At 42.4% G+C, this 27,795-nt stretch overlaps 1 protein-coding gene across 1 annotated transcript; it reads right to left on the reverse strand.

Annotated features, from left to right (window-relative positions):
* Positions 1-170: 170 nt before the first annotated feature.
* ISY1 (ISY1 spliceosome associated protein) lies at positions 171-27,795 on the reverse strand. The gene is made up of 11 exons (XM_083156444.1): positions 27,635-27,795; positions 26,100-26,122; positions 23,797-23,848; positions 22,021-22,086; positions 19,263-19,305; positions 16,250-16,362; positions 11,490-11,607; positions 8,663-8,785; positions 7,600-7,712; positions 4,087-4,173; positions 171-366 (listed from the first exon to the last, which is right to left on the reverse strand). The coding sequence occupies exons 1-11, from the start codon at positions 27,635-27,637 to the stop codon at positions 259-261; spliced, it is 849 nt and encodes a 282-aa protein (XP_083012570.1). The 5' UTR covers positions 27,638-27,795; the 3' UTR covers positions 171-258.

The raw sequence follows: 27,795 nt of genomic DNA on the forward strand, positions 1-27,795 counted from the left end.
TTGATTGTATAAAAACACACAAAGCAATATACCACCACATTCACACATAGTTCATAATATGTTGCTATGCAACTAAAACTGTGAAATCTCCGTGGTCAGGTGACCCGGCAAGAACCTGACAAAATTGTTTTTATGAGGTTACTATAGAGAAAAGTCGACACACCAAGGAGTACAAAATCAGACTATATTTTTCTCAAATGAATTTCTGTACAAAAATATATAAGAATTTACAAACACCTGTAGCATGTATTTACAGGTCTATATGCCTAACAGACGTTTAGCATCTTCACTTTGAGCCATCAGCGCCTCGCTGGCATATTTCTGCAGCAGTTCCATTTTCTTTCTTCGTATTAGCGCTTCCTCTATCTGTAGCAAAGGAATCAAAGGATAAGCATCACGCATGCAAAGATCAAAATTACACAACTGCATACTCAAACACTGTATAACCCAGAGACTAAACTAAATTCACAAATTTTAAAATGAACGAGTAACAACAACAGCAGTGGTTTCGAAATGGTGTGCCCTGAGTTCGTGGTCCAGGAAATTAAATTATTTATGGGCAAAACCAGGGATAGCGACTGATCATCATAAAACCCTGTCCACCTCCTCCGTGTAACGGACCTGAAAAATAATAGTGTTCCCTCTAGGCTGTTTTAGCAGCGCCAACCCTGATTTTTAAAGGGCATAACGCGCCCTGCACGTTTAGGAGTGCCCTGCTCAAACAGCCAGCTCTGTGACTCCCTGCCAAATCATAATAGTAATAAATATTGTGCACATGTGCAAGGCTTCTATTCATGTTGACCAGGGAGCTTGGGGGAATCGCAGCTCCTCCGTAAACGCCCCCAACAGTGACATCGGTGGCCTTGGCCGGCCCACATTAGTGACGTCGGCGGGCCCTGCTGTGGCGCTGGAGGGATCACTAGATAAGTACAATTTACTTAATTTAATACTATTTCTGTATCTCAAGATAAATATTTTGGTCTAGGGGTGCCCTGTACAAAATGCCCCAATGGAATGTTAATGTACCTATATTATGCCAATAGGATTAGGATGGCAGTGCAAATCTGACCAAATTAGGCTGACTGTAGCCACATTGACTACACATTCAACAATTAAGTCAAACTAGTGGACAAAACTGACCGACAGACCAATTTCATGGTGAGGACATATACAACTTTCTCCCTTTGGGCTCCATTAATGCATGCAGTTGGTGATCACAGAAACCACACAATAACTGCATCTGATACTGTTCAACTTAAATTTTTTGGGGATTTCATAATTTTTGGGGTCATCCATAGCGGTAGCTGGAGCGCTAAGCACAATTTTATGTTAATTTGGTCTAAAATATAAATTGTTCCATCATTCCGCCCAATCAGTGGAATGGGTGGATTCAATAGTAAATGGCAAAAAGATTAAAATGAGTGCTGGGGAACTATTACAATTTTTGGTACTTATGTAATATCTGGGCTCCCGTTTTTCTTATGAGACCGCGTCCGCTCGCCACGCTTCGGGCACGGTAGCTCGCTGCGCTCGCCACACTATATAAAATCAACTCCATGCGTAGTTGGATAGTAGGGGGTATGAAAAAATGGGGTGCATTTAACATGGAAGCCCAGATAATACATAAGCACCCAATTTTTAAATGCGCATTGTTAGGCGCGCACGCAGGGGGGGGGGGGGTTATATGCTTGTTGCCATAGGGGGTTAAATGGTCTTTGCCCAGGGGGGTTCAATCTTAATTATGTGAGCTAACAGTGCCGTGGAAGCTCAGCGTCTGACAGCATTAGACACTCTGCACCCCTCCAAAGATGGCCACCACCGCGAAAGGAGACAGCCGCTAGAGGTGCAGGAGTTCGTCTATCGTGTTTTCTCTGTGGTGGCAGCCATTTTTGGAGGGGTGCAGGGTCTCTATAATGCAGTCAAAGACACGCGCCCTCCCCAAATTAACTGCCTTAAAAAATGAATTGCTGTTATAATGCTGCTGAGTTTATTTTTTGTCATGTTGTATCACCTACTGTATTATTCATTGTGATGTTTCCAAATGCCTGGCTGTTACTCTGGAGCCATGTGGGGAGATGACATGCAAGCCGCACACTTCTCACTTGTGTACAAAAGACCCTTCACTGACACCGCACACTTGTTACATACCTACCCCGGACCGGGGAATTCCATGTTTTACCATGCACCCTGGAAGGGTGGGATGGCGCCTTTTTTCTATGTTAAATACACACACACACACACACATATATATATATATATTCCAATGTGAGGGAGCCACTCAAACAAAAACAAAGCCACTGTAGTAAACCAAAGCTGTGTATTAAGGCACTTAATACACAGCTTTGGTTTACTACAGTGGCTTTGTTTTTGTTTGAGTGCCTTCCACACATTGGAATTTGTTTGGATCAGCATTGGGAAGGCACCTTGTTGAAATATCTTTGGGCGAGTGCCGGCCTATTGTATACTGTATATATTCACCCTGCGAGTGCACAGCACTAATAAAAATAAAACTCCATTTGCACAAATAAAGTTTTTTTGTTGAAATATATTGTCGTATTAGTGTAAGGTTGTCCAGAAGCATATTGGGTGAAACAAATGTATTTTACACATGTGAAAAAAACAAATCAGACTCCCCACCAATGGTTTCTGATTAATAAAACCATCAGTGTGCCACAGAATGACACTAGTTTAGTCATTGCATTCTAATTTCTAAAATATTTACCTAAAGCAAAGTATTATCAGAGCATATATTTACATAGTAAATCACTAATGAACTGCCAAAAGTGATGCAATAATGAAAAAAAAGTGCAGACAATCCTTTGAAAAAAATAAATTGATAAAAACAAAAGTATATTACCAGGGCTCCTGAAATTAAAAGACAGATACCACTTTCAGACCGTAAATGCAGGGTCGCACCGACACTTTGAAACGGTTCAGTCCTGGTGCGACCTTGCGTGTGCGGAATGTTCACATCGCATCACCGACCCGGCAATAATGCCGGTTCGCTAACATCATCCGGCAAAGTAGAACAGTGCTATAGACCCAAACACCATAACAATGAGTACAATGTACTGTATATGTTGTAGCCTAATGCTGCAATTAGACATAAAATGTACACTTTCAGCACGAGGCTGTGATCTATCCATGAATTTCTGCAGGTAGGATATACATGCTGCTGCGGCAAGTATCCTTTTCACAATACAGATTAGACCCATTCCACTGTAATCAGAAAACGCCACATATTATTCTGCATGCCTGGCCAACCTGTGGCTCTCCAGCTGTTGAGAATCTACAAATCCCAGCATGCCCTGCCACAGTATTCTTGTTAGGTAATGCTGAGGCAAGGCATGCTGGGGTATTTATTTAGTACCCAGAGAGCCACAGGTTCACCAGGCCTGTGGTAGTGCGTTTCCTCACTATGGGCCAGATGTAGTAGCTACTATTTTGGGTGGGAGCACCACTGGTTTTAATGTCCTTTTTGGATGAGTACTCTATTTTTTTATTATGAGCTACATCTGTACTTTTATCGGTGTCTCCCCCTGATTATGCTACCTTTTGTTATCATGTAAATGTCGTCTTTTGCACATATACTGTATGCCTTGCTTTATAAAATACTCTTTTGCATTTACCATGAATGTTGCATATTTACATCTATTGTTTTTTGGATATGAAACCATTATAAGCCATGCGCTATCTATCTATGTCTAGTGTCCGTGTGTAAACGAAAGACTGCCATCTGCTGGCAGCGAGTTAAACTATGGCGGAAATTAAATAGGATGATTCTAATCTCTTACTTTCTGAATGTCACCCAACATCTCTTTCTCGTTCACACATACAGAAACACACAGAGACGAGCTTTCTACGCTTTTGCTTCGAGTGGGTTTAGCTAGTTAATAATATTTACTTATAGCAATTCCCAAATACAAAAATGTTTTACTCAACAAGGTTGGAAGTGTTTATGGTGTTTGGGCCTGTAGCATTGCTCACAGGTGTTCTTTTGGTAGCCATACAGAGGGGCAGGTACATTTCAGTTACATGGTGGTGGAGGCAATAACGTTACAATATTGACATTTGGTTTGACATTACCTCTTTCTGTGACGGTACCGGAACATGGGCAATAAATTTCTGCTGTCCGTCTTCTCTCTCCTTCTCACTGTCACTGTCTTCTCCAGACTGAAAGACAAAAAAGCCCTTGGGGTCGTTAATGAGCACAATTTGAGGTTTCCATAGATGCCGGCTTTCACCAAAGAGCTGGTGTACCAATGTGCTTCCACATCTCCCACACACAATAACCCAGATCCTGCACAAGCCTGAGAACTACAAACATTATCAGGTACAGAAACTGTGGGAGCCCTATGGAAGCGACCTTATTTATTCCTATGTGGGGCAAATGCATTCTAAAGAGCAATAGTAATTGTTCTGTAAATACACATCTATGTACTCGTGCACAAAGTAAACAGAACCTGTGTCCTAAAAATAAAACTATTGGACATATTTGAAAGGTACATATGTTGCACAACTCAGATCAACAAAGAGTATAAACATTGCAGGTAGACATGCGGCATTTTGATAACCATTGTGTCGGGTCATATTACAACCTGTGCCAAGCATACAACCAAGTCATATCCTGCATCACGCAATGCCCTCGTCACATGACCTGTATCATGCTCACAACACATGAAGCCTCTGGGCTGCAACTCAATGAAAACAAGTTACAACAGGGTAACAGAGAGCCAAGTTTGTACTTGGGGAAATGCATCTCCAGAAGTCAGATAAAAGATAAACACCTTGTCCTGGCTGGATGGAGAGGTCCCATGCCAAGCCAATGACCTACAATGATCAGGTGCAGGAGTATGCAGTGCCCGAACGCATAGGTCAGTATTTAAGAAAACTGCACTTTTGAGGGTTTGCAGTCAGTAGATAGAAAATGAGGTTGACGGTGACTAGGTCTACACGGAAAAGAGGTAGACAACTTAAGTCAACACTGCCAAAAGATCGATGCTAGCTTATGGTTGACATAGGAAAGATTGACACACATCCTTGACATCAGTTTTTTCATGATTTTTTTTTAACTTTACTTTACTATCCAAGTGGGCATCAAATAGTGCGCAGAGTGCAGCATGGCAAGTGAATTGTGCCACGTGAGGGGATGCAGTACATATATATACGGTGTCCATGTTGACGTCCAATTACAAAAAATCCTGAAAAACTCATGTCCACCTTTAGACTGTCAACCTTGCCTATGTCGACCATAAGAGTGTTGACATTTTGTCAGTGTCAACACTATTTTGGTGTCGACCATTAGTGGTCGACCTAGACATTGTCTAACATCTATACCAGAATGACTTTTGAGCCAGAAATTCTGGAGGGTCAATAGATGTCTAGGACAGTCATCAGGGAATGGGTAAATTACCTGCTGAGACACAGCCGGGCATGCATATGAATCTACATGCATGCCTGGCTGTGTCTCAGCAGCGCGACCATCCATTACCCCCAGGAATTTAATTTCATATAGAATCCATACATAGATTCTATATGCATGCTCGGCTGTGTGTGTTACAGTACTGTAGTGTACAAGGACCTGACGCAGTGCAGTGCACCAGGCCCTTGTTTATAACACGCTTCCCTGCATGATGACCCAGGCCCCGCCTCCAAGTCCATCCACTGCTTTAGTAGAGTTGACTAGTTGCTGCGCGGTCTGTACTGCCGTGCTGAGTTTCTTTGCCTGGTTATAGGCTCCTTAAGGTATTCCCAAAAATTGCACAGACTGTCACTATATCATCTTGTAATACTGACACTAATAGTTGCCTGGACGTCACATTATAAATGGCTATACCACACACAGCCTGGCAGCCATTGATGATTACCATGTATGGCTGTGTGTGGTAATCATCATCATCAATTGCTGCCAGGCTGTGCACTGTACAAGCAGGATACAGCATCAACTTCTGGGGGTACACAGTGTGTATTACAATTACATGATTTCCTTACTTTCAAATCAAGGGGGAAACGTCGGCGTATCTAAATATATTTTGGGGTAAAAGGTAAAAAAGTTCCATGACCCCTGGTCTAGGAGTAGTAAACCCAAAAACTCTGCTTGCTGTGTATTAGACGTGTTCGTTTTGTAATTTGTCACGGACTTGGCACTCGTTTCACATTCTCATACATGTCCCCCCATTACAGTGACCTGTCCGGTACAGATGAAAGGCAAGTTGCGTAAGATATACAATGGGTGATGCATATGACCAAACTAGACAGCTGTGTGAAATCATGTCAGTAGTATTTTATGGCTTATATACAAGATTTTGGTTCTTCATCTGCATCTATGTATTCTCGCCATAATCACTCCTGATAAAAGCACATAGTTCTTACAGGAAACAATCCATCCTCTGTCCTCCATCCTATGTAACTCTGTATAAAAAGCAGCCATCTGCATGTCATGTGCTAGATAATTGCATTACCACCCCTGCAGCAGCATCAGGCCCTCTGGCTGGGCCTTGAGCAGAACAGTGTAATTGATAAATAAGAGGCTTTATTGAACCACTTTCTTCATTGAGATTAAACACTGCAGTGTCCATCCTCACTCTCACACACACTCACACACACACGCGAGGCAGCCATATTGCAGGATATTACAAGCTAGTGCCATAAATGGGTATGGAACATAGGATTGACACAAATAAAATGTTTTTTTTATTTGGTGTCAATGTCGACCAATAAATAGACCAATGAAAAACCCGTGTCGACTTTTCATGTGTTGACCATGTGCCATACAGACACCTGCCACAATTCCAACCTGTCATACAGATCCCTCATAAACAAGGGCTTACATATTCAGTTCCCTATTGCATATTATTACGGCTTTATCGCATGTGTGAACATTATTCCAGCCAAAACAAACCATCCAGATACCCAATATTCCCTCTATCCGTACTCTAATGCACAAGTATACACGCAGATTTCTAACTGCGCACAAATGCCAAAGAATTCCAATATTTTGGACCAATTTAAGAGGGGATAAAAATAAGGCACTATTTTTTAAATATGACATTAACTAGGTCTTAAAGATGTATCCATATGCGAAGTCTGATGTCTCTGCCCTGTGTCAGTCACAATAAAGAATGATCTCCTGAGCCCACAAACTACTGTAATATAGACACTAGAATCCGGCTGAAGCTATATACTGTATATACATTCTTTTTCCATTGTACCACATATGCCTATGCCCAAAGGAGCAATTGCATTTACTAACAAGACACAGCTTTTAAATGCAAACATCCAAATATCAGGCACAAACATGCTTAGAAGTGTCGGGTTACACAATCAGACTTCACAAATAACCTGGTGGTCTTATAGCAGTGGTCATTTCACATATCCTGAATGAAAACATTGCTTTCTACCCTCATAGAAGACTAGAAGATTATGGGAAATAATCTCACACTGGCAGTATATGAATAATGTCTCTGGGTTGTTAGAACACGAATTTAAAGTAAAAGGCAAGAAACTACATATTCTGTTTGATTGCATTACATGACTGACCAACCGTTTAGGACCAGAGCAAGAGGCACTTTTGTAATTGGTTATCATTTCTGCTCCTACCTCATCTGCAGTCACTGCATAGATATTCACTTCTTCCTCCTCCTCATTCTTCCCTCCAGCTGCCAGTTGAGCTTCTTTCTCAGTTTTCCATTTCTCTATGGCCTCAGCAATTGCTGGAAAGGATGTAACGCAAGTCAATGAAAATACTGCTAAGGATATGTGTATACAAATAATATGGGCTCCCACAGGAGAGCACTTTCAGAGAGTGAGCCAGATCCTTCTACATGGGCACCTGGATTATAGATTCCTCTGTTGGCCTGCTGTTGTAGTTGACAAGCGGCAGCTCAAAGACAAAAAATAAATATTATCTTCTGAAACCTGCTCAATGTGTGAACAGCAGACATGCGCCAGTATTGGGATCATTGATCCCGGACCTGAAATACCTTAGTAGTGCTTTTGTTGCTTTGCATATTATCTGGAAAGCAATATCAAAGTGAGGACCAGTCTGTGTCATGAGCCTCATTTCTATTTTACACTGTATCCCTGCATGCACATACTGTACATCACCCTCTTTGCCTATGGTCATCTATCGAGAATAGGATTATGCTCCCAATTTAGGGAATACCAAAAAAAAGCACCATACTGAAAATCGAGTGCCGGATGACTGCTCGACAGTCGGGATTCCGATGGTCAGTACTTAGACACCAGAATCCCGGGAGAACAGAACCTGTGGCGAGTGAAGTGAGCCACCGTGCCCGCAAGGGACTCCTTTGCGCTCGCCCCCTTGTTGGAGCACCGGCAATAGGGATTCCGATGTTGGGATACTAAGCGTCGGTATCCTGTTTGTCGGACCTCAATACCACACCCCTGAAAATAATCCCTAGCACCGTACAAGCTTTTTAATACATTTGGAGTTTACCGGTAAGTTACATTTTGAAAGTATTTCATATTTTGAATAAACCTCTTAAGCTTTGCACAGATTATTTTCTTCCTAGACAGAGGAAACACATTGCTCCAACAGCAGAAGACAGACCCTTAAGATGCAAAGTCAACATCAATCTCCCCAACAAAAGTAAGCCATTCTAATTGATACATTAGGTGACTGCAGTCATTAGACAGGTACCTCTCCTCTCTTCCTCTTGCTCCAATGGTACTAATACACCATCATCTTCATCCCTGTATCCGTAATATTCTGCATCAATCTCTTTCATGAGTTCAGCACGGGTCTTCCGCGGTGGAAGGACAGCTAGGAAACCAGATTCATCCAAGTAAATAAAAGAACTCAGCAATTTTAAAAGGAGAACATTACTAGCCAAAACTATACCATATCACAACAAAGCGACACAAGATAGTAGTACGTTTATTTATATTAAAAGATAAAGATCAACATAAGTTTTTAATTTTTGTTTTTATGGGTGACAATGTCGGCACCTGTAAAAAAGGACCCCCAATCAGTGTAGCGTCTACCCTTGCTTTTTGCTTGGCGGATACCACAGTTTCCAATAGTCATCCACGAGGATGGTAACGTTTTTATATAACGTTTCTCATTTAACAAATATGAGCGACGCTGGCATTTATAGCTGATATTTTGCACATCACTAAGATGTTGGCACTCGAAGGGTTAAAGTCCAAAAAATATGAAAATATTATGAAAAACTTATGTCAACCTTTTGTCAATGGTAACCTAGTGCATGTCAACTTTTGTCTGTGCCGACCTACTGACTATCTAGATCCTGTAGAGCAGGGGTGGCCAAACCAGTCCTTGAGATCTACAAATGGTCCAGGTTTTCCAAATCACCTACCTGGTGCACAGCTGTAGTCGTTACGGTCACATGACACAAATCACCGAGCTGGTGCACAGCTGTAGTCATTACTGTCACATGACCCAAATCACCTAGCTGGTGCACACCTGTAGTAATTACTGTCACATGACCCAAATCACCAAACTGGTGCACAGCTGTAGTCATTACTAACTGTCACATTTTCAAACATGGTGCATTCATTCTTACTATAGATCCACAGGTTGCCTGAAAAACATGAACTGTTGCTAGATCTTGAGGACAGGTTTGGCCACCTCTGCTGCAGACCTTTCAACCGCTTCCAGCATTTTTTGCTCTATCATAAGAGAAAAGTTTTTTAAAAAGACATTTATTACAACACTTGTGATGCAGACCAATCCATGGCAAAGTTTTTAAATACTGGTCAGTCCTTCACTTCATATAAATTTACAACGTACATTTAAAAAACCCAATAAATAGTCATATGATCATTGCACTTTTTTTTTCTTTAGGGAGAAGTCTAACTTGTACACAGCCTCATCATGTGAATATTTATTGTGCAGAAATGCATATTCATATTTTATGCAATGTAAGTCGGACAAGAATGTGGACTTCGGAGCAAGGTAATATATATTGTAATACACAAAACTAACATTCCCCAGGTTGATAGACAATGGCTGTAATGCAACAGTCATAAATGTAATAATAATAAAAAAAAAAACTATTAAATGATGCTCAAGGAGAGGTAAACGTTGCTGTCCATTTCATGGGCAGGAAGAGGTACATGAAAGTTCTGAAGGTAGGGGGATCTATGGGAGTTTACTTAATTATCAGACTTTTTTTCCTTAAAGTTAATTCTAGAACTTGTCATGTGATTGAGAGCGTGTATTAAATAAAACGTAATCCATTCAGCGTGATACAGAAACATCTCAATGAATGAGAAGAGCATGCAAATGGTAATTTCCTCACTTGACTCAAATTACGCATCCCTCTCTGGCTGTATTACTCAGCGGATATAGCGAAATAACTTACCGGGTTAATTTTAACCATGTTAAATGCCAAATTAAATTGCATCACATTTATTTCATTTCATGCAGAATAATCTTCAGATATCATAAACAGAAACACTTTTATTCATGCCCGGACATGATGGATTTAACCAATGAGGTATAATGAATAGGGGTTTAAATAAAATCAAATTTTACTTTTAAAATAAAATTATAAACAAGGGACACCACTATTAAATTATTACACATTAATGGGAAATTAATATGTATGACCTTAGTCTACTCTCAACTTCCACAAAAAAGCTCTAATAGTTACTTTTACCAGATGGAACCAACATTGGAAGTATAAACTAACGAGAAGAAATGATAAAACCGCTTATACAGTAGGACTAGATTCAAATGTCATCTGCAGGGCGGTATTCAAATGGCTGATTTTATTGCGCATATCGTGTACATAAAGATAGGGTTTAGGCGTGCATAGTGGCTAAACTTGAACAAACTAATTAGCGCAACTTGGAAAGTTCTGTTTACATGCTCAAGTGGTTAATTTTTCATGCATTTCCGCTCGCTACCCTATGGGGAGTGCAGGCTGAAATAATAGTGCCAGCAACCATGCGTCCCTGAATGAGCTACATTTCAGTAGCTCCATTACGTTGTAATGGTTAGCATTACCGCCTCACAGCACTGAGGTCATGGGTTAGATTCCCACCATGGCCTGAACTGTATGGAGTTTGTATATTCTCCCCATGTTTGCGTGGGTTTCCTCTGGGTACTCAGTTTTCCTCCGACAATACAAAAATATACTGGTAGGCCCAAAACAAAATTATTCCTAGAAATATGGTGTGTGTGTGTGCACATGTGATAGGGAATATAGACTGTAAGCTCCAATCTATGTTGGGTGCCTTCTAGCGGCTGCTGGCGTGAAAAAAAAATGTGGATATGGCCTATAGAAAGAGGTCACCAAGATAAAGTTCTCAATTTTCATTAATGTACATCACATATTGTAAGCTCTAGCAAACATACCTAATCTCAGTGCACGTTCCGATTTCTCCCAGTTGTACAGTGCTGTACAATAAGTGCTACTTTAGCTGTTTGAAATGGAGAACTGAGCTTTAAATTTGGAGGGAAGAGATGAGGTACCACACTATAACAACTGGAAACTTACGTTCTTTTTCAAATAGCTCGCGAACACCTGGCAAATCTTTGGCTGCTCCAAAGTATTTGTAGCCTCGGTTTCCTGGGACTTCCTTCCCTTCATGGTCAAGCATCTTGGGTCCTATGCGCTAAAATGATCAAGCATGGTTAAGTCGATCATAAGAAACTGATGTGAAGTTTATTGCAAAATAAACACCCCTGAAAACCGCTATGGATTACTCTGAAAGGGAGGTCCTGCATTACTAGTCAGGGCACTATTAAAGTTGACATTTAGAACCAGAAAGCCATGGACTGTCATGGCAACCACAGTCACATGATGTATTGAGGAAGACTTGGAAACTCCTCAGTGAGCTGGATTTCAGTTTGAGTTTGAAGGCCCCAGAAGAAAAATTTTGATGATTCAAAACTAAATCTAAGCTCATGCTTAAACTTGCTATTTAAATAAAGAGAGAAAAAAAACCACTTGTTGGGGGTTTCTACTTTAAGCTAGAGTTGTGCGGGTTCGGTTTTACTTGGATTGAAAAAGCAGGATCTTATTGGCTAGCAAAAACATGTGACAGACAATAGCCAATTGGAAAAATCTATTGTGCTAATTTTAGCCCAAGTAAATCCGAACTGCACATGTCTACTTTAAGCATAAGAATGCCCATTCGGATTGATCCTGCACAGGAACTAACTTCATAGGTAATATAAAAAAATAGTGCAGGGATCACTGATAATACATTGAATGGACACAGCACATATAGGGCCTTATTCTAGTTCACTCTCTGACAAAATCCTTCTTAGATGGACAAAACTATGTGCACTGCAGGTGGGGCAGATGTAACTTGTGCAGAGAGAATTAGATTTGGGTGGGGTTTTACTTCAAAGTGAGATCTATATTGCAGTGTAAAAATAAAGCAGCCAGTATTTACCCTGCACAGAAACAAAATAACTCACCCAAATCTAATTCCCTATACACATTTCACATCTGCCCCCCTGCAGTGCACATGGTTTTGTCCATCTAAGAAGGATTTTGTCAGAGAGTGAACTAGAATAAGGCCCATAATTAGCTGCGTACACCTTACAAAACATAGGAAACCCTCAGTGAGAAAAGAAAAGATATCTTAGTATCCAAATCACCATTCCAAAATGGGTAGATCCTATTCTTTATAACCACTGGAGGCTGTTATTGTAAAGACAGAGTTCCGTGCATTCGGTTGTAATACCAACTAAAATGGAACATAATCTAATGGAAAGTTGTTAAGGTCTAATTCACTAACCAGATCATCAACCACATCATTGCAGTGACTTTAACAAATGCCTCCCATTCTACTAACCCCACTTTAAACAGTTACAATATCCAATTTTAAACAAGTGAATGTTCATATACAGATGGAGCCTTCTTCCGCTAGCCTTCTCTGGATAGCCATGGCTCACCAAGGCCAATTGTTCTCAGCTGCAGTACCATACATAGAACAATACAGTAGGGGGTTAGCATAGGATTAAGTCCGACAGCTCTGGCTCACTTAGGGGCAGATTTATTAAGGTCGGTGAAGTGATAAAGCGCCTGGTTTTTATCACCGGCTAATCAGCTCCTACCTGTGAAGTTACAGGCTTGGTTTGAAAAATGACAGGTATGAGCTGATTGGCCGGTGATAAAAACCAGACACTTTATCACATCACCGAGCTTAATAAATCTACCCCTTAATCCTATGAAAGGGCTAGATGAGGATGGCTCTCTGTATATTTTTATTATTATTTTTCATAATTATTTATGATTAATATTTATTGATAATTTTCATTAAATTGGTCTTTATTTTAGTGCAGTCTCCTTTTCATTCTTCTATTCTTTAATACCACATCATTCATTCGTGATTGTGCATGAATTGTATGCCTGCCTGTCTTCACTTCTCCCAACTCAGAGGGGGGAAAAATTACAAATCTTGAAGAATTAGTGACTTCCATCTAATGACCTCCAGTTATCACATATTGGATGATTACATCAGCACAGAGAATGTCGTCTTTATTGCAGCGCATGCTTTATATATGGCAGGTTATTATTACAGCACATAATCTAGTTTTTGTTATGGCTATATCACACATTTACAGCCTTTAGGGTCTTTTATTGCCAACACTTCCAGTTATTTTTATGATATGACAGTGCGATGTACAGTATATGATCTACCTAGAGAAGGCCATCGTCACAGCGCAAGATTTGTGTGTTGCTGCGTTGTAAAACATTATCATTGTACAGTTTATGAGTATGCAATAACAGTTTTAATGACTATTTACTATCTACAATATTGGTTGTTTATTGTGAACTAAGGCAAGATAGATGCTTTTATGAAGTTATAATTACCCTCATTCAACTATTTGTGATTTTAGCTCAGTTGGGAGACGTGAAAACAGACAGGCATACAATTCTTCCACAGACACCAATAATTAATAATGCATAAGGGCGTACTGAAGAATAGTGTCTGCGTATATTGGAATGGTCCTTTGGATACTAAGATAGATAGATAGACAAACACAAACTTTGGGTTTAATCAACGTACACAGCTAATTATGTGTTGTGGGAAGTTTACACTCTCATCCAATAAATGGATTGTCAGTGTCAATACATAGAGATTTCAGTATTCACAGACTTGTTATAGAATTTAAGGTACTGCTTTCCTAGCACGGCGCCCGTCTCACTGATTGTATGCCTTACTTAAGGCATACAATCAATACAATTGAAACGATTTTTTAATCGTATGGATCTCATCTTATTCATCTCATGGATCTTATGCATCCATAAGATGCATGAGATCCATGAAATCAAAAATCGTGAGCCCCCAATAACCATTGTTAACGCCACCAGCACTATCAACGCCAACCCGAAGCGTGGCGAGCGCAGCGAGCCCACGAGGGGCAGCGGTACGCGTCCTCCGACCTTTTCATACCCCCACTGTCCACGTCCGTGTGGAGTTGATTTTATATAGTGTGGCGAGCGCAGCGAGGGGATGCGGACTACTTCACATGTATTACGCGTCCGCTTGCCACGCTTCGGGCTCGGTGGCTCGCCACACTATATAAAATCAACTCCACGCCGACATGGATAGTGGGGGTATGAAAAGGTCGGAGGACGCATACCGCCGCCCCTCGCAAGCTCGCTGTGCTCGCCACGCTTCGGGTTGGCGTCAATAGTGGGGTGGCGTTAACAATGGGGGGGCCATTTCACCCATGAGGGGGGGGTGTTAGCAATTAAAATTTGGGTTTTGGGGACTTTTTATATTGGAATAAATGTAACATTGGGTCTCAGGGACCATTTCACATTGATTACAATGTAAAAATCTCGTCGATCGCGTCGATTGCATCATCTCATGCATCTTATGCCGCACAATCACATAAGATGCATGAGATGCTTGAGATATCAACCCCACACATACAATCTAGATCGTGGGCGCCATGCTAGGAAAGCAGTACCAAATTTAATATATTTTAATTTAAAACTTTAAAATCATACACTATACATGAAGCTTGCCCCAAAAGGAGTCATTGGGGTATATTCAATTGATGTCAAAACTGCTGTCTTGCCGAAAAGACAGCACTTTTCAACATCAATAGATCGGAAGGGGTTCCGATCTATGCAATGCTAGCTGGGTTTTTTTGGCAGGTCGAAATGTTCCAGGTAGCCGCTAATCCAAATGCTTTTGACGAAAACACTGCCAAAACCGAAAGGTTTTGGGCAGGTTTCCGGCAAGCTCAATCCGACATGAAAATATGTTGGACTGAGGCAGGGAGGACGGTGCTGGGTGAGCAGCAGTAACTTACATGGCGCCATCCTCCTGTCCGCTGCCTCCCGCGCACTCCCATACCCTCTCGCCGCCTGCCATACCCACATGCGGCACTCACTTGTCCCGCTGCCAGCTCAACCAACCCCATGCCGGCTCACACTGCCTCCCCCACTGCGCTCACCCTGCCCCCATGCCGGCTGGGTCAGTATCAATCAGCGGCCAAATCTGACACCCGGATTTGCCTGCTGCATTGAATAATGGGTGCCGGATCCATTCCATCTTAAGAATTTTCGGAATGTATCCGGCATCAATTGAATAGATACCACTGTCTTTCTTTGTTCTGTGGCATACAAAATACAATACACACATGTTGATACTTTAAGCATAATAAATGGTAAAACAATGTATGCAGTCTCAGATAATCTTGTATTATTAAATTATTTTATTTCAAGAGTACTACATAACCCAAAATGGGTATACAGTAGAAAATGTGGGAAGAATGAATATATTTCATTAAATAAAGTGCAGTGAAAAGCATAGAGGGAGTACCACATCATACACATGTCTGTAAAGGGGATACACACTATATTGAATATATATATGCCGATCTTCCAACCATTGTATAGTCTAGTGAAAGAGAACCGTGACACTCCAGCTGTTGTTGAACTACACATCACAGCATGCCTTGCAACAATTTTAGCATGGTCAAATAACAAAACTCTTGCATGCTGTGATGTGTAGCCACTGTTCTCTATCACTGGTATAGTGTGTATCCCTAAATCATTGTTTTATTATTGGAGTGGTCACATGGTCCTATCTAATGTGCTGCACAACAGAGGAAATGATGTCACAGATAACAAGGTGTTGTTACTGTAAGCATGTAACAATATGATGGTGTCGTACTGTGATTGTGTAGTGCGTAAAGTGAGGCAATACATTATTACACTGCTGCTTCATCACATTGTTCAGGTGTGTACCTAGCTAAAAGGTGCAAAAAAAAAGTTCAACTTACACCATAGTCCGGTCCGCCCAACTCTTTTATACGGACCTCCCAGTGACCTTTCTCTCTGATTAACTTGTTGATTTCATCATTTAAGTCTCGGATCCTGAATTCACCAAGTCCGGCTAAAGTGAGAGAGAGTGTGACAGTCAGACACTCCATGCTTTAGGAGAAGGGATTTGGGGGTGTTGGGGGTGCAGAGGTAACAGACAACTTTGGATGGAAGGTAGATTGGCTTAAAAAGGAAATTAAGCAGGCCAAATAGAACAAAAACAGGATATAGGTACTTACCTATAAATCCATTTCTCCGATTCCAAAGGGGACAGTGGAGCAATTACACTGGGGTATTGACAGGTGTAAAGGTGAAGCCATGCTACTTTAAGTTTATTTAGCAGCATAGCTGGCTTCCCCATATTACCCATCTGATTCAGGTTAGAAAAAACAAGTCCAAGTGAAGACTGAGAGCAGAGACAACAGAAGAAGAAACATGATGGAGATGGAGGAGATGGAGATGGAGGAGATGGAGGAGATGAAGGAGATGAAGGAGATGGATATGGAGGAGATGGAGGAGATGGAGATGATGGAGGAGGAGGAGGACGACACTGGAAGGGATCTTACACTGGGGCATAGATGGGTGGTCAGTGGGAGCTGGTACCTTAAATATTTTAGAAGTGTGGAGCTCCTCCTCCCTTTATGCCCCTCAAGCCCTCAGTCTTAGAAACAGGGCCAAAAGAAGCTAATAGGCAAAGAGGAAATAACATCCACACAGAATAATGACACAACCAAAATCAGAATAAAAACAGAACCAACCAGAAGAAGCAGCGGAGGGAGGAGATCCAGTGTCTATTGTGGACTCAAGAGAAAAGGATTTAATCGGTGAGTAGCAAAATTCCATTTTCTCCTTCATCCAACAGGAGACACTAGAAGGGATCATACACTGGGGACGTTTCAAGGTTTTCCCCCAGGGTGGAAGAGCTACGCTGTCCCTGCAAAACAAGTCGACAAAACTAGAAGCGTAGGTCGCAAAGTATCAAATTTGTAGAAACAAACTTATAAAGAGAAGACCAAGTGGCAGCACAACAATGCTGCACGGTCGAAGCACCCCGACGAACAGCCCAACCATGCAGCTGCAGAATGAGTGGAATGCACCATAATCACCAAAAACATCTGACTTGCAAAGGACGGTGTACGACTCACGGAAATTCATAGTGCCTGCACAACATCCAAAGAGGGTGCACTCCAATCATGAAGTAATAAACAATCAAAAATGGACTGGTTTATATGGAATGCAGAGAGAACCTTTGGCACAAAAGCCGAATTAGTGCAAAGCTCCGCTCTAACACCATGAACAATTAGATACGGATATCTACAAGACAAGTCAAAAACACGGCGAGCCGATGCCAAAGCAAGAAGCAGAATAGTCTTCCATGTAAAGAACTTTGAATCAGTTGACTCCAGAGGTTCAAATAAGGATGACTAAGGGGGGTATTCACTCTGGGGTCACGGCTGTCGAGCTGGTCTGACAGCCGTGACCCTGTTCCGTTCTCAGTCTGCTTGACCGAGAAAAAGGATGGGGGAATCAATGTCCAGCCTGCAGCGGGATGAGAAGGGGGCGTGGCCACGATCTGCAGTCGGGAAGAGGGGAGATGTGGTCGTGAGCTCGTCAATTCCCGGCCATTCTCGACAGAACAAGCCCGTCTGCTTGTGAAGTCGGGCTCGTTCTGCCGAGATATCCTGTACAATGCTGTCGGGGAAGACAGTATTGAATAGGGCCCCCCGCCGGGAGATGGCTGCGGGTGATTGAATTTCCCCCTGTACAAAAGAAATGATGCACAGGTTGAAAAGCAAAGTTTATCTTGTAACCATTGGAGACAACATTGTGGATCCACACAGCGGAAGAGGTATTAAACCAGGCCGATTGAAAATTCTGTAGCCGAGCAACCACCAATGATTATACTAGGTAGGCCGGAAGCACGTCATACCACCGGTTTCTCAGCAAGACTGGACTCCTGTCGACGGGCAGAGGGATGAGGACAGGCTCTACCCTGTCTACCTCTGGACTCAGTGATGGCATATCGGGGATGACCACAAAAGAACTGGGTACTGTGAAAAGAAGGGATAGGAGGAGTGGAGAAGAGAAGGAATGCAAATTTGCGAGAGTCTTGTTTTTGTTTTGGGATGTCTGAATATGCTCAGCCAGCACCCTGAGCTCAGCGTGGGAAACTCCAGAGTCTAGAGCCGGAACCAATTCAGCAGCCCAGCAATCTACCGCCTTGTTGACCCATGCACTGTTGACCCATGCACCAACCAGTGCCGGTCAAAGTAAAACACTAGCGGAAGTGTAGATTGACTTAATGTCATTCTCAACTTTCTTTCTGAAGAATCCTTTAATAACTTCGCCCCTGGAACAGATAGCATAGTCCTCATACACAGACGAGTCCACTAAAGGAGGGGTTTCCCATTTCTCAGTCATAAATGCTAGCCAGAACCAAGTGTCAAGGGGCAAGGGCTCTGCTGTCCACTGTGTCGTGGAACCAGGCATGGACACACCAACGGGCTCCGTGTCAACTCTCCACTTGTGGATTAACCATCTATGTTTGTTTGACACCAGCGATAGATAACATCTATACAGTGAGTCGGGGAACCAGAGATACATGCAAGTTTTAGGGGGGTAGGGAGCTGAAGGCACAGAAAGAGTGGTGGGACAGATGCACATTCAATTGCCGGAACCCTACTCCCCTGTGCAGAGAGACCCATCCTCTTCAGAGAGACTCTACATATTGCAGCACCCACTGGTCCCTGTTGATGCCTCCCCCACACATTGCTGCTGCACCAGGACACCCAAGCTACACATACAAAAACACACCACCCCTCCCTTCCATCCCACAACACCGGCGGATTACATATTGGGCTGTCATTTTCATTTTAATTAAGCAACCTCATCCATGATAGCAACTCCAACCTGAAGTGAATCTACCTTGCCATATTAAATACATACATAATTACTTTATCATGTGTAACTTACCATTCTGAATCTGTGCAACTTTCTTAGATATTTCACCAATAATCTGTTTTAAGAAAAATAGAATACAATTATTTCTCTGAAAAGTTAGCTATGTGCACTGTGAATTGTGCATATAGCAATAATATTAGAACCAGCCTCTATCCATAGAGGCTGGTAAACATGCTTGAATAACGAAAGTTAAAAAAAAAAAAAAGAACAGAAGCATACAAACATGTACAGACAAGTGTTCCCACCACTGGATGTTGCCTACAGAAATGCACAAGGATAACCTCTGTATAATATAATGGCGTTCAATAGGGACCCTTGTTATACGCACAAAGCTGCAGGGTGGATAACACACTTTACACTTGGCATTTCATAGAGCATTTGAAGGTCCTTTAACCCTTTAAGTCCAACATCTGTGAGAGATGTGCAAACTATCTGCTAAAAATGCCAGCTCGCTCACATTTGGTATATAAATAATAAAAAAAAATAAAAAAAACAGGCCGTTATGATGAATAAAAAGGTTTGCTTGGCAATTTTCACACCCATTTTGACAAATTCGCTTGGCACTCAAAGAGTTAAAAAGCTTCTCCGCACCCATGTGCACAAGTTCCCTACGATTCAATGTGGAAATATAGCTTAGTAAATGAACCGACACCTTCTTAAAAAATAAAAAACAATAAAATAGTTTTATCCTTAAGTGGATTGCACACTTGCAGTGTATATGCAAACAATAGGTCGGAACAATGTTGTTCAGAGACTTTAGATCAGATGTGCAGCACTAACATACTGGCGCATACAGATGTTTGTACATGTGGTTTGCCGACTGCCTGTAAATTTGCTGTAAGGGTGGAGGTCAGGCGGACGTGCCCACTGGATGGGCTGCTATATCGGTACAACCGTGTGTCCGCAGTCAAGCCAGTACAGTGTGAACCCAGCCTTAGTCAGAAAAGTCAGAACTTTATAACTAGATCTATCATAGACAATAAATAAAAAAAATTAAGGTTTCCGAAATGACTTGTGAAGGCTGAATAAATCTAACAGAGTTTCCGTATGGCTAGTCATGGGTGTGGTTGACACATCAAAAAGTCAACACGAGTTTTTTGGGATGTTTTACCGAAAACTGGGAGTGGTAAAGTGTGCCAAGCACCTGGCCTGAGGCATGGTGAGCAAAGCGAGGGGACATTGTACAGTAATAAACAGGCCATGTACTCAGGTATCCACATGTTTTGTTTTTGGTGTCAAATCCATGCGTCGAGATTTTGATTCTGTCTACCAAGACATTGTTTGTAAGCTATACCACATCCATTGATCACCTGTGGTATATTAGGTTGACACAAGCTAAGTGTCAACATGAGTTTTTCACATTCTTTTGATGTCAACACCCAAGCACGTGGACCCCTCCCACTTCACTTGCCATGTCCTCAGCACACTTTACAATCATGTGAATGGTAAAGTATGAAAAAGTCAAATAAATTAAGAATATAAAATCCCCCCCCCAAGCCAACATTTTTGTGTGTTGACCTGACAATGCCTCTGAGACAATGTTATATTTATTTATAATTCGGCACACAGAAGTTAAACAGTAGTTTAACGTGCCATTGAAAATCATTTCAGATACAAGAGAGTATGGCACGGCATCACCTGGGGAGCAAAGCTTCAGGGAGATCTTGTCTAGGGTGTGTCTGCCTGCCCACAAGAGTAATGATGTCTACCCATGTGAAGAGTAATGCCCTACTTCAGGGATTTACAAATCCAAGTACCCACAACAGATCAGGTTTTCAGATGTAGACAGATTACACAAAATCACAAGATTAGGACTGACTACAATGGTGTATTTCTTTAAAACCTATATATTTCTTTAAACCCTATAATACCAGCTTCCTGCTTCTTCCCTAAATAGTTCTTGCATAATTTGGAGTTGTGCTTTGGGTCATTGTCCTGTTGATAGAGGAAATTGCCTCCAATGAAGCGCTGTTCACAGGGTATGGCATGGCGTTGGAAAATGGAGTGATGGCCTTCCTTATTCAAAATCCCTTTATACTGTACAAATCTCCCACTTGACCAGCACCAAAGCAGAACCAGACCATCACATTACCTCCACCATGCATGACAGATGGGGTCAGGCACTCTTCCAGCATCTTGACTTGTCTCCCAAATGTTCTTCTGTGTGATCCAAACACTTCAAAATTCCATTCACCTGCCCATAACACTTTTTTCCAATCTTCCTCTGTCCAATGTATGTTCTTTTGCCCATATTAATCTTTTCCTTTTATTGGCCAGTCACAGATATGGCTTTATAATCAAATGCACAAATGTGATGCTCCAGATACTCAACTAGCTCAAAGGAAGGCCAGTTTATAGCTTTTCTAACAACTAAACCCATTTTCAGCTGCGCTAACATAATTGCACTAATTTTCTAATCATCCACTAGTCTTCTAACACAATTACCAAACACAATGTACCATTAGAACACTGGAGTGATGGTTGCTGGAAATGGGTCTCTCTACACCTTCGTAGATATCCCTTTAAAAACCAGATGTTTGCAGCTAGTTTAGTCATTTACCACATTAACAATGTATTTCTGATTTAATGTTATCTTCATTGAAAAAAACAAGGCTTTTCTTTCAAATATGAGGACATTTCTAAGTGACCCCAAACTATTCAACGGTAGTGTATGTTATTACATAACTTTGCAGCACTATATAAGCCACGTAGTAAATGGCCATACTGTGTCATGTGTCTGGTAGGCAGTACAATAAAGATGATTATTTACCTGCCGCCTCCACTTCTCTGCTTTCGGTAATTCATTACATTCAGAGGCAAGAAACGGTCTTCTCTCCTGATGAGACAAAATAGAAACAAACAAGTCTAAAAGAGTAAACTACTATATGATAAACCCTTACTGAGCACTTTTCATGTGTTTCTAGCTCAGTTCATGTGTTAAAACCTTTGACAAGCAGAGTCACAGTTGGAATGGTATTTGAAAGAAAAGAAAGTACAAAATCAAGTATTCCGCATTTCACAATGCTGCTTTTTCCTATGTAACTACAGAGATCCCACAAGCCACAGAGGTTTCTCAGGGGTAGTAAAAAGCTGCAGTATATTGGATGTGTCCTGTCCATGTCATACACAGTTTCTCCACACTGTAAGGGGAAACAGTGACATCCAAACTAACCCGCACTAATCCTTGCACCACCCATATGTCCAATTTTGGTTGGAGTACTTATGATCAATGCGCATCAATTATGAAAATGCAGCCTGCTATTTTATCATAGGAGGGATACCTGGTAGGTATGGAGTTGTGGTACAGCTTGGCGCAGGTTCATAAATAAAATGTGAGTTGTTAGAATTTAAAACAACATTCATTTGCATAAAACAAATCATTTAAAATTTATACATACAACGTACACATTGACACTTATCCAAAACCGGGTATATTTCTTTGTATTTCACAGAATGAACAAAAATACCTCACCCTAATTGATGGTTGAGGTGGGCTTGACTTAAATGGTAAGCTCTGCGGCTCCACCGCAGAAGGCATAAGGGTAGGGGTCCTGGTGGACAAGTGCAAGTGCGTCCTTTCAAAAAGTGTCCAAGGGCCAGGAAGGTGCAAGTGCATCGGCATGATAGCAGCAGCGCGTTTCGGAATATAATCTCCTTCTTCAGGCTGTGTAAAGTGCCTGTGCTGGTGTGGGGTGTTTTATACCCCTTTCCTAACATGGAGTGTAATCTGTCAACCAGTGTGGAACGCAGGACACTTCCGGTAGTGGCGAAAATCATGGGAATCTCCCGCAAATCTCATTGGTTGACAGATTACATTCCATGTTAGGAAAGGGGTATAAAACACCCCACACCAGCACAGGCACTTTACACAGCCTGAAGAAGGAGATTATTCTCCAAAACACATTGCTGCTGCTATCACGCCGATGCACTTGCACCTTCCTGGCACTTGGAAACTTTTTGAAAGGACGCACTTGCACTTTTCCACCGGGACCCCTACCCTTAAGCCTTCTGCGGTGGAGCCGCAGAGCTTACCATTTAAGTCAAGCCCACCGCAACCATCAATTAGGGTGAGGTATTTTTGTTCATTCTGTGAAATACAAAGAAATATACCCGGTTTTGGATAAAAGTGTCCATGTGTACGTTGTATGTTCAAATTTTAAATGTTTTATGCAAATAAATGTTGTTTTAAATTCTAACAACTCACATTTTATTTATGAACCTGCGCCAAGCTATACCACAACTCCATACCTACCACCCATATGTCGACGCATTCTAAAACATGGTCTCAAATGCAATCTCCCAGGTTAGTGTGCGATGCAGGTAACATGCATTCCTGCAAAACTATCTACTGTACACAACACTGAAAATAGATGCAAAGCAAAGTGAATGTGTTACAGAACCAGATTATAAGCCAATTTGCTTAGAGGAGTTTTTTTATGACCGTCAACATGTTTACTAGCCTTTGGGAATGCAAATTGAGCTTCTTATATAAGGCCTCCAGCACAAGGATTGATATTAGTCTCTGGACAACTTATAGACAACGTACCTTCACTTTTCCCTCCTCAAGCTGCGCCTGGCGGAACCTCGCCAAAGCCGTCCTTAAGAAAAACAGAACATTATTACCATAACATCTAACGTAACATGAAAACAAGTGACCTTCAATGGCCTGGGTGCGCTGTGCTCCGTGCATTTTGAACTAGATCGCATCGCATTGCGATCTAGTTAAAAAAGTACGTGGTGTGCATACTTTTTGTACATTGATATGTGCGGGAGCGCGTATTGCAATACCAAAACGCACCCAAAAAGGCTGGATGTGGTGCATGGCAAGCCTAGCGACACCCCGCATGATAATAAAGGATAGAACAGTGTTTGTTTCGCCCTTAATTCCAGTGGATATGGGGGACCTGGGCTGAAGGGGATTTCGGAAAGACTCCAGTGTGTACTTGGCATTAAATGTTTTGGTCTTTTCAATGCCAGAAGACCAATGTATCATATTTTAGAACCGCAACAATTTCTTGCTCTTTATTATTTTGCACAATGAATTTTGCAGATGGCTGGACAGAGACACAAGGCAATTTTCCTGTTTCCTGATTGGGGTGGTTATCAGATCTTTAGAAGGTATCAAGGACACTTGTAATACAACCTCTGCAAAAGTGTTCAGCAATGTACAGGAAACAGATACCAGTTGTCATTAGTCTGACTAATCTAGGCTGCAAAAGAGGCAATATGGTTGCAACACATCAATGGCTCAAGAACACAGGACCCCTTGGGCTACTGCTACTAGTATCCACGTGGACAGGACTTAAAGTGGTCCTGGAGAGGCTGTGGAATTTCTGCCTTCTACCCCCTCTATTCGACAGAACCAGGGCTAGGGTGTCTTTTCTTACTCAACAAAGTAACAGTGTGCAGCTCCAAAAATAATGGGTTTGTTATCACAAGAAAGGTAGTACCCCCAGTTAAATTTGTGCCACAGTAGAATCCTATTCATATTACACCACATAAAGGCCCTTATTCTGATCGGTGCGGCCCGATCAGAATATGCGGCCGCAACCGTGCAGGCGAATCCCCGCCTTCCATACGGATCGCCACCTGCCGTCCGTACGCGGATATGTGGCGATCCGCATGAAATTGGACGGGGATACGCCTCCTCCATGGTGGAAGCAGCCCCTGCATTCGATGGTCGCCGAACATCGAATGCAGGGCCGCACGCTCCACCAGGTCCCGCAACACAAGACCACACGGACACTTGTCCGTGTGAAATCTTGTATGGGGGCGGGCAGCTGACATCCGGCGATGTCAGATGCCCGCCCCGTACCCACGCGTCACGGCCTCATTACCATGCATACGCCCCGCGTTTGCATGGGAACGCCCATGAAACGCGGGGCGTATGCATAGGGTAATGAGGATAAGTAGCCCCTCACGCCCCTCTACGCCTCCTGTGCGGCGTATAGAGAATCCTTGCGGCGAATTCGCCTGCACATGCGCAGAGTGACCTCTGCACATGCGCAGTAGATAAACATCGGCGGCCCGTACGCAAGCGGGAATATCCGCATCGATCAGAATAAGGGCCAAAGTGACCCTTATTTACATTAAGTAAAAATGAATACCACTTAAACACAATGCCCAAAGTAGTAGTGCCACTTATACATGTAACTCCTACAGTAGCAGTGCCCCCCAATACAATAATGCCCACAGTAGTGTCACATACACAATGCCACAAACTACTCGCCTTGTCACCCAAATACAGTCTACACCCCTTCTACCACGTACAGCTCACAAGGCTGTTTTAAGGCCAGATCGCCTGCAGCCACATTGCAAATGCCCCTTCCTAGTAGCTGCTCACCAGCACAGTCAGTACCACTCAGGGGAGCGGGGTGGGAAGTGCAATCATTTAGTCATGGCGGGGGCAGGGACTGACACAGCCATGAAATAAAACAGTTCCTGCTCTGGAGGTACTACTTGCAGCGCCCATCACCCTCCTGGTGTGTGCGCTGGCGCGTGTATGAGAATCTGGTGAATATTTGCCATGTGTTGTTGTGGCTGGGCAGAGGCAGAACTTGTCCCACCACACTTTAACCCCTGCACTTGGACAACTATTGGGAATAGGAACCTGTGGCGCTCTTAATTATGCTAACCAATGGGGTCGAATGTACTAAACTAGATCACACAACAGTGTCTTTGCCTCTTATAAAGATAAGAAGAAAAAGTAACCAAAGTCTCTCGGCTAGAGACCGGTATACTTTATGCCACAAGAACAGACTTAAAAAAAGGAAATAAAACAAATCCATTAATAAGCAACAATGGTACTTAACATACACTGTACATAAATACATAGGAGCAGATACTTACATGGCTTTCTCCGCATTACGAGCCTGTTAATAAAAACAAAATACAGTAAATTACATTACACAGATTACAGAAATATATATATATATAGCAAAAAAAAATAGATTAACTCATCACGAAATCTCTTAAACCACAAGGCCTACAATCTTGAAACTTGGCAGGTAGCTTCTTAGGTCCCAAGTTCTTGCTAAGAACCAGTTTTACATGTCACTGTCCATCCATGGAAATCTCAAAATGACAAAGAAAATCATAAATTTCCCATGTTATCTCTCATTATACCGCCTGAAAATGACAAGTGACGTACCATCCTTCAGCATGCGATCACTGCACAGCACTGATGCTCAGTAAGGATAACAATCACCATTGACAGCGCTCTGCCATATGACAGCGGAATCCCACAACCACTAACATAAAGTGCAGTAATCCCAGGAACCATGGGGCTGCTGCTACTGTGGGAGACCCACTCTCACAGCCAGACTGCTCCTCCATTGGCGCTGTCCACGCCATTGAGTATGAGTGCAGTCGCCACCCGTACCCGGTCGTAAGTCCTTTATTGGATTCCATGATCTTCAGCAGACACGTCAGTGTGGGTGGTCACAGCTATCGCCACACTCCATTAACTGCACAGAGGAGCCCGCTCTGGAAAGGATGTTTCCCCGAACTCTGCTGTATGGGTGGTGGGGGCAGGTGTCTGTGGGCATCCCCCCACCATCGGGTTACTGTCACACACCCTGTGCATCACACACACATCTGAACTAGCCCACGAGCCGTGTCACCGCTGGGGGGACGCCAGGGGACCATGTGCCATGTTCTCTTCACAGGTACACATGCTGTATAGCAGGCATTAGCTGCCAACCATGCCAGGGCTGCATCAATGCTCACTGTCCAAGGGTTGATCTGAAGTACCCCTTAAAGTTTAGCCTTGCCACACCAGTGTGTGCCATTTATCATCTATATATCTATCAGATATATCTATCTCTGTCTAGTTAAATTTCCACCATGGCCCTAACTGCGGAGCTTGTATATTCTCCCCATGTTTGCATGGGTTTCCACCCACAATGAATCCTAGATTGAATGTGTACATGTGGTATGGAATATAGATTGTAAGCTCCACTGGGACAGAGACTGATGTGAGTATTCAAATATTCTCTGTACAGCGCTGCGGAATATGTGTGTGTGCTATATAAGAAACTGATAACACAGTGTCCATGAGTCTCTGAAACACTGCCATCTAATTGCAGAGAGCGAAACTACATCTCTTTCTCACACATCCACAAACACAGCAGCTAGCTATAGGTTATAGATAAGCACAGCATGTGTCTGCAGGTAGAGCTGTAATTATTTTATATTCGATCTTTTAAGCAAAGGGTTGAAGCAGCACTAGCAGGGCACACTGGGACTTGTAGTACAGGAAGAGCTGGGAACACACTGCTTGCATATTAGCAATGGACAAGTGAACATCTCATAACCACAATACACATAACACTGCTTCTTGTATTGGACATCACTGTGTAATAATAACGGCGCTCAGCTCTCACCATTTCGGGCAATCTGATGCTCCACAGACAACGACTACAAAACAGGGACAGCTCTCTACAATACACACTACACACGTCGGGCGCACAGGAAATGACGTCTGGGGCGACTGCAGCGCGATTACTGAGTTTGCAACTCCTACTGTCTGGCTATACTCGTACAG

This window comes from Crinia signifera, chromosome 8 (genome assembly GCF_055691185.1).
Source record: "Crinia signifera chromosome 8, ASM5569118v1, whole genome shotgun sequence".
Classification (NCBI taxonomy): domain Eukaryota; kingdom Metazoa; phylum Chordata; class Amphibia; order Anura; family Myobatrachidae; genus Crinia; species Crinia signifera.

Coding starts and splice junctions, on each gene's coding strand:
- ISY1 (XM_083156444.1), bottom strand. Junction 23,849..26,099: donor CGTAATGCGGAGAAAGCCAT/GTAAGTATCTGC, acceptor GTTTTTCTTAAG/GACGGCTTTGGCGAGGTTCC. Junction 22,087..23,796: donor TTGAGGAGGGAAAAGTGAAG/GTACGTTGTCTA, acceptor TTGTCTCATCAG/GAGAGAAGACCGTTTCTTGC.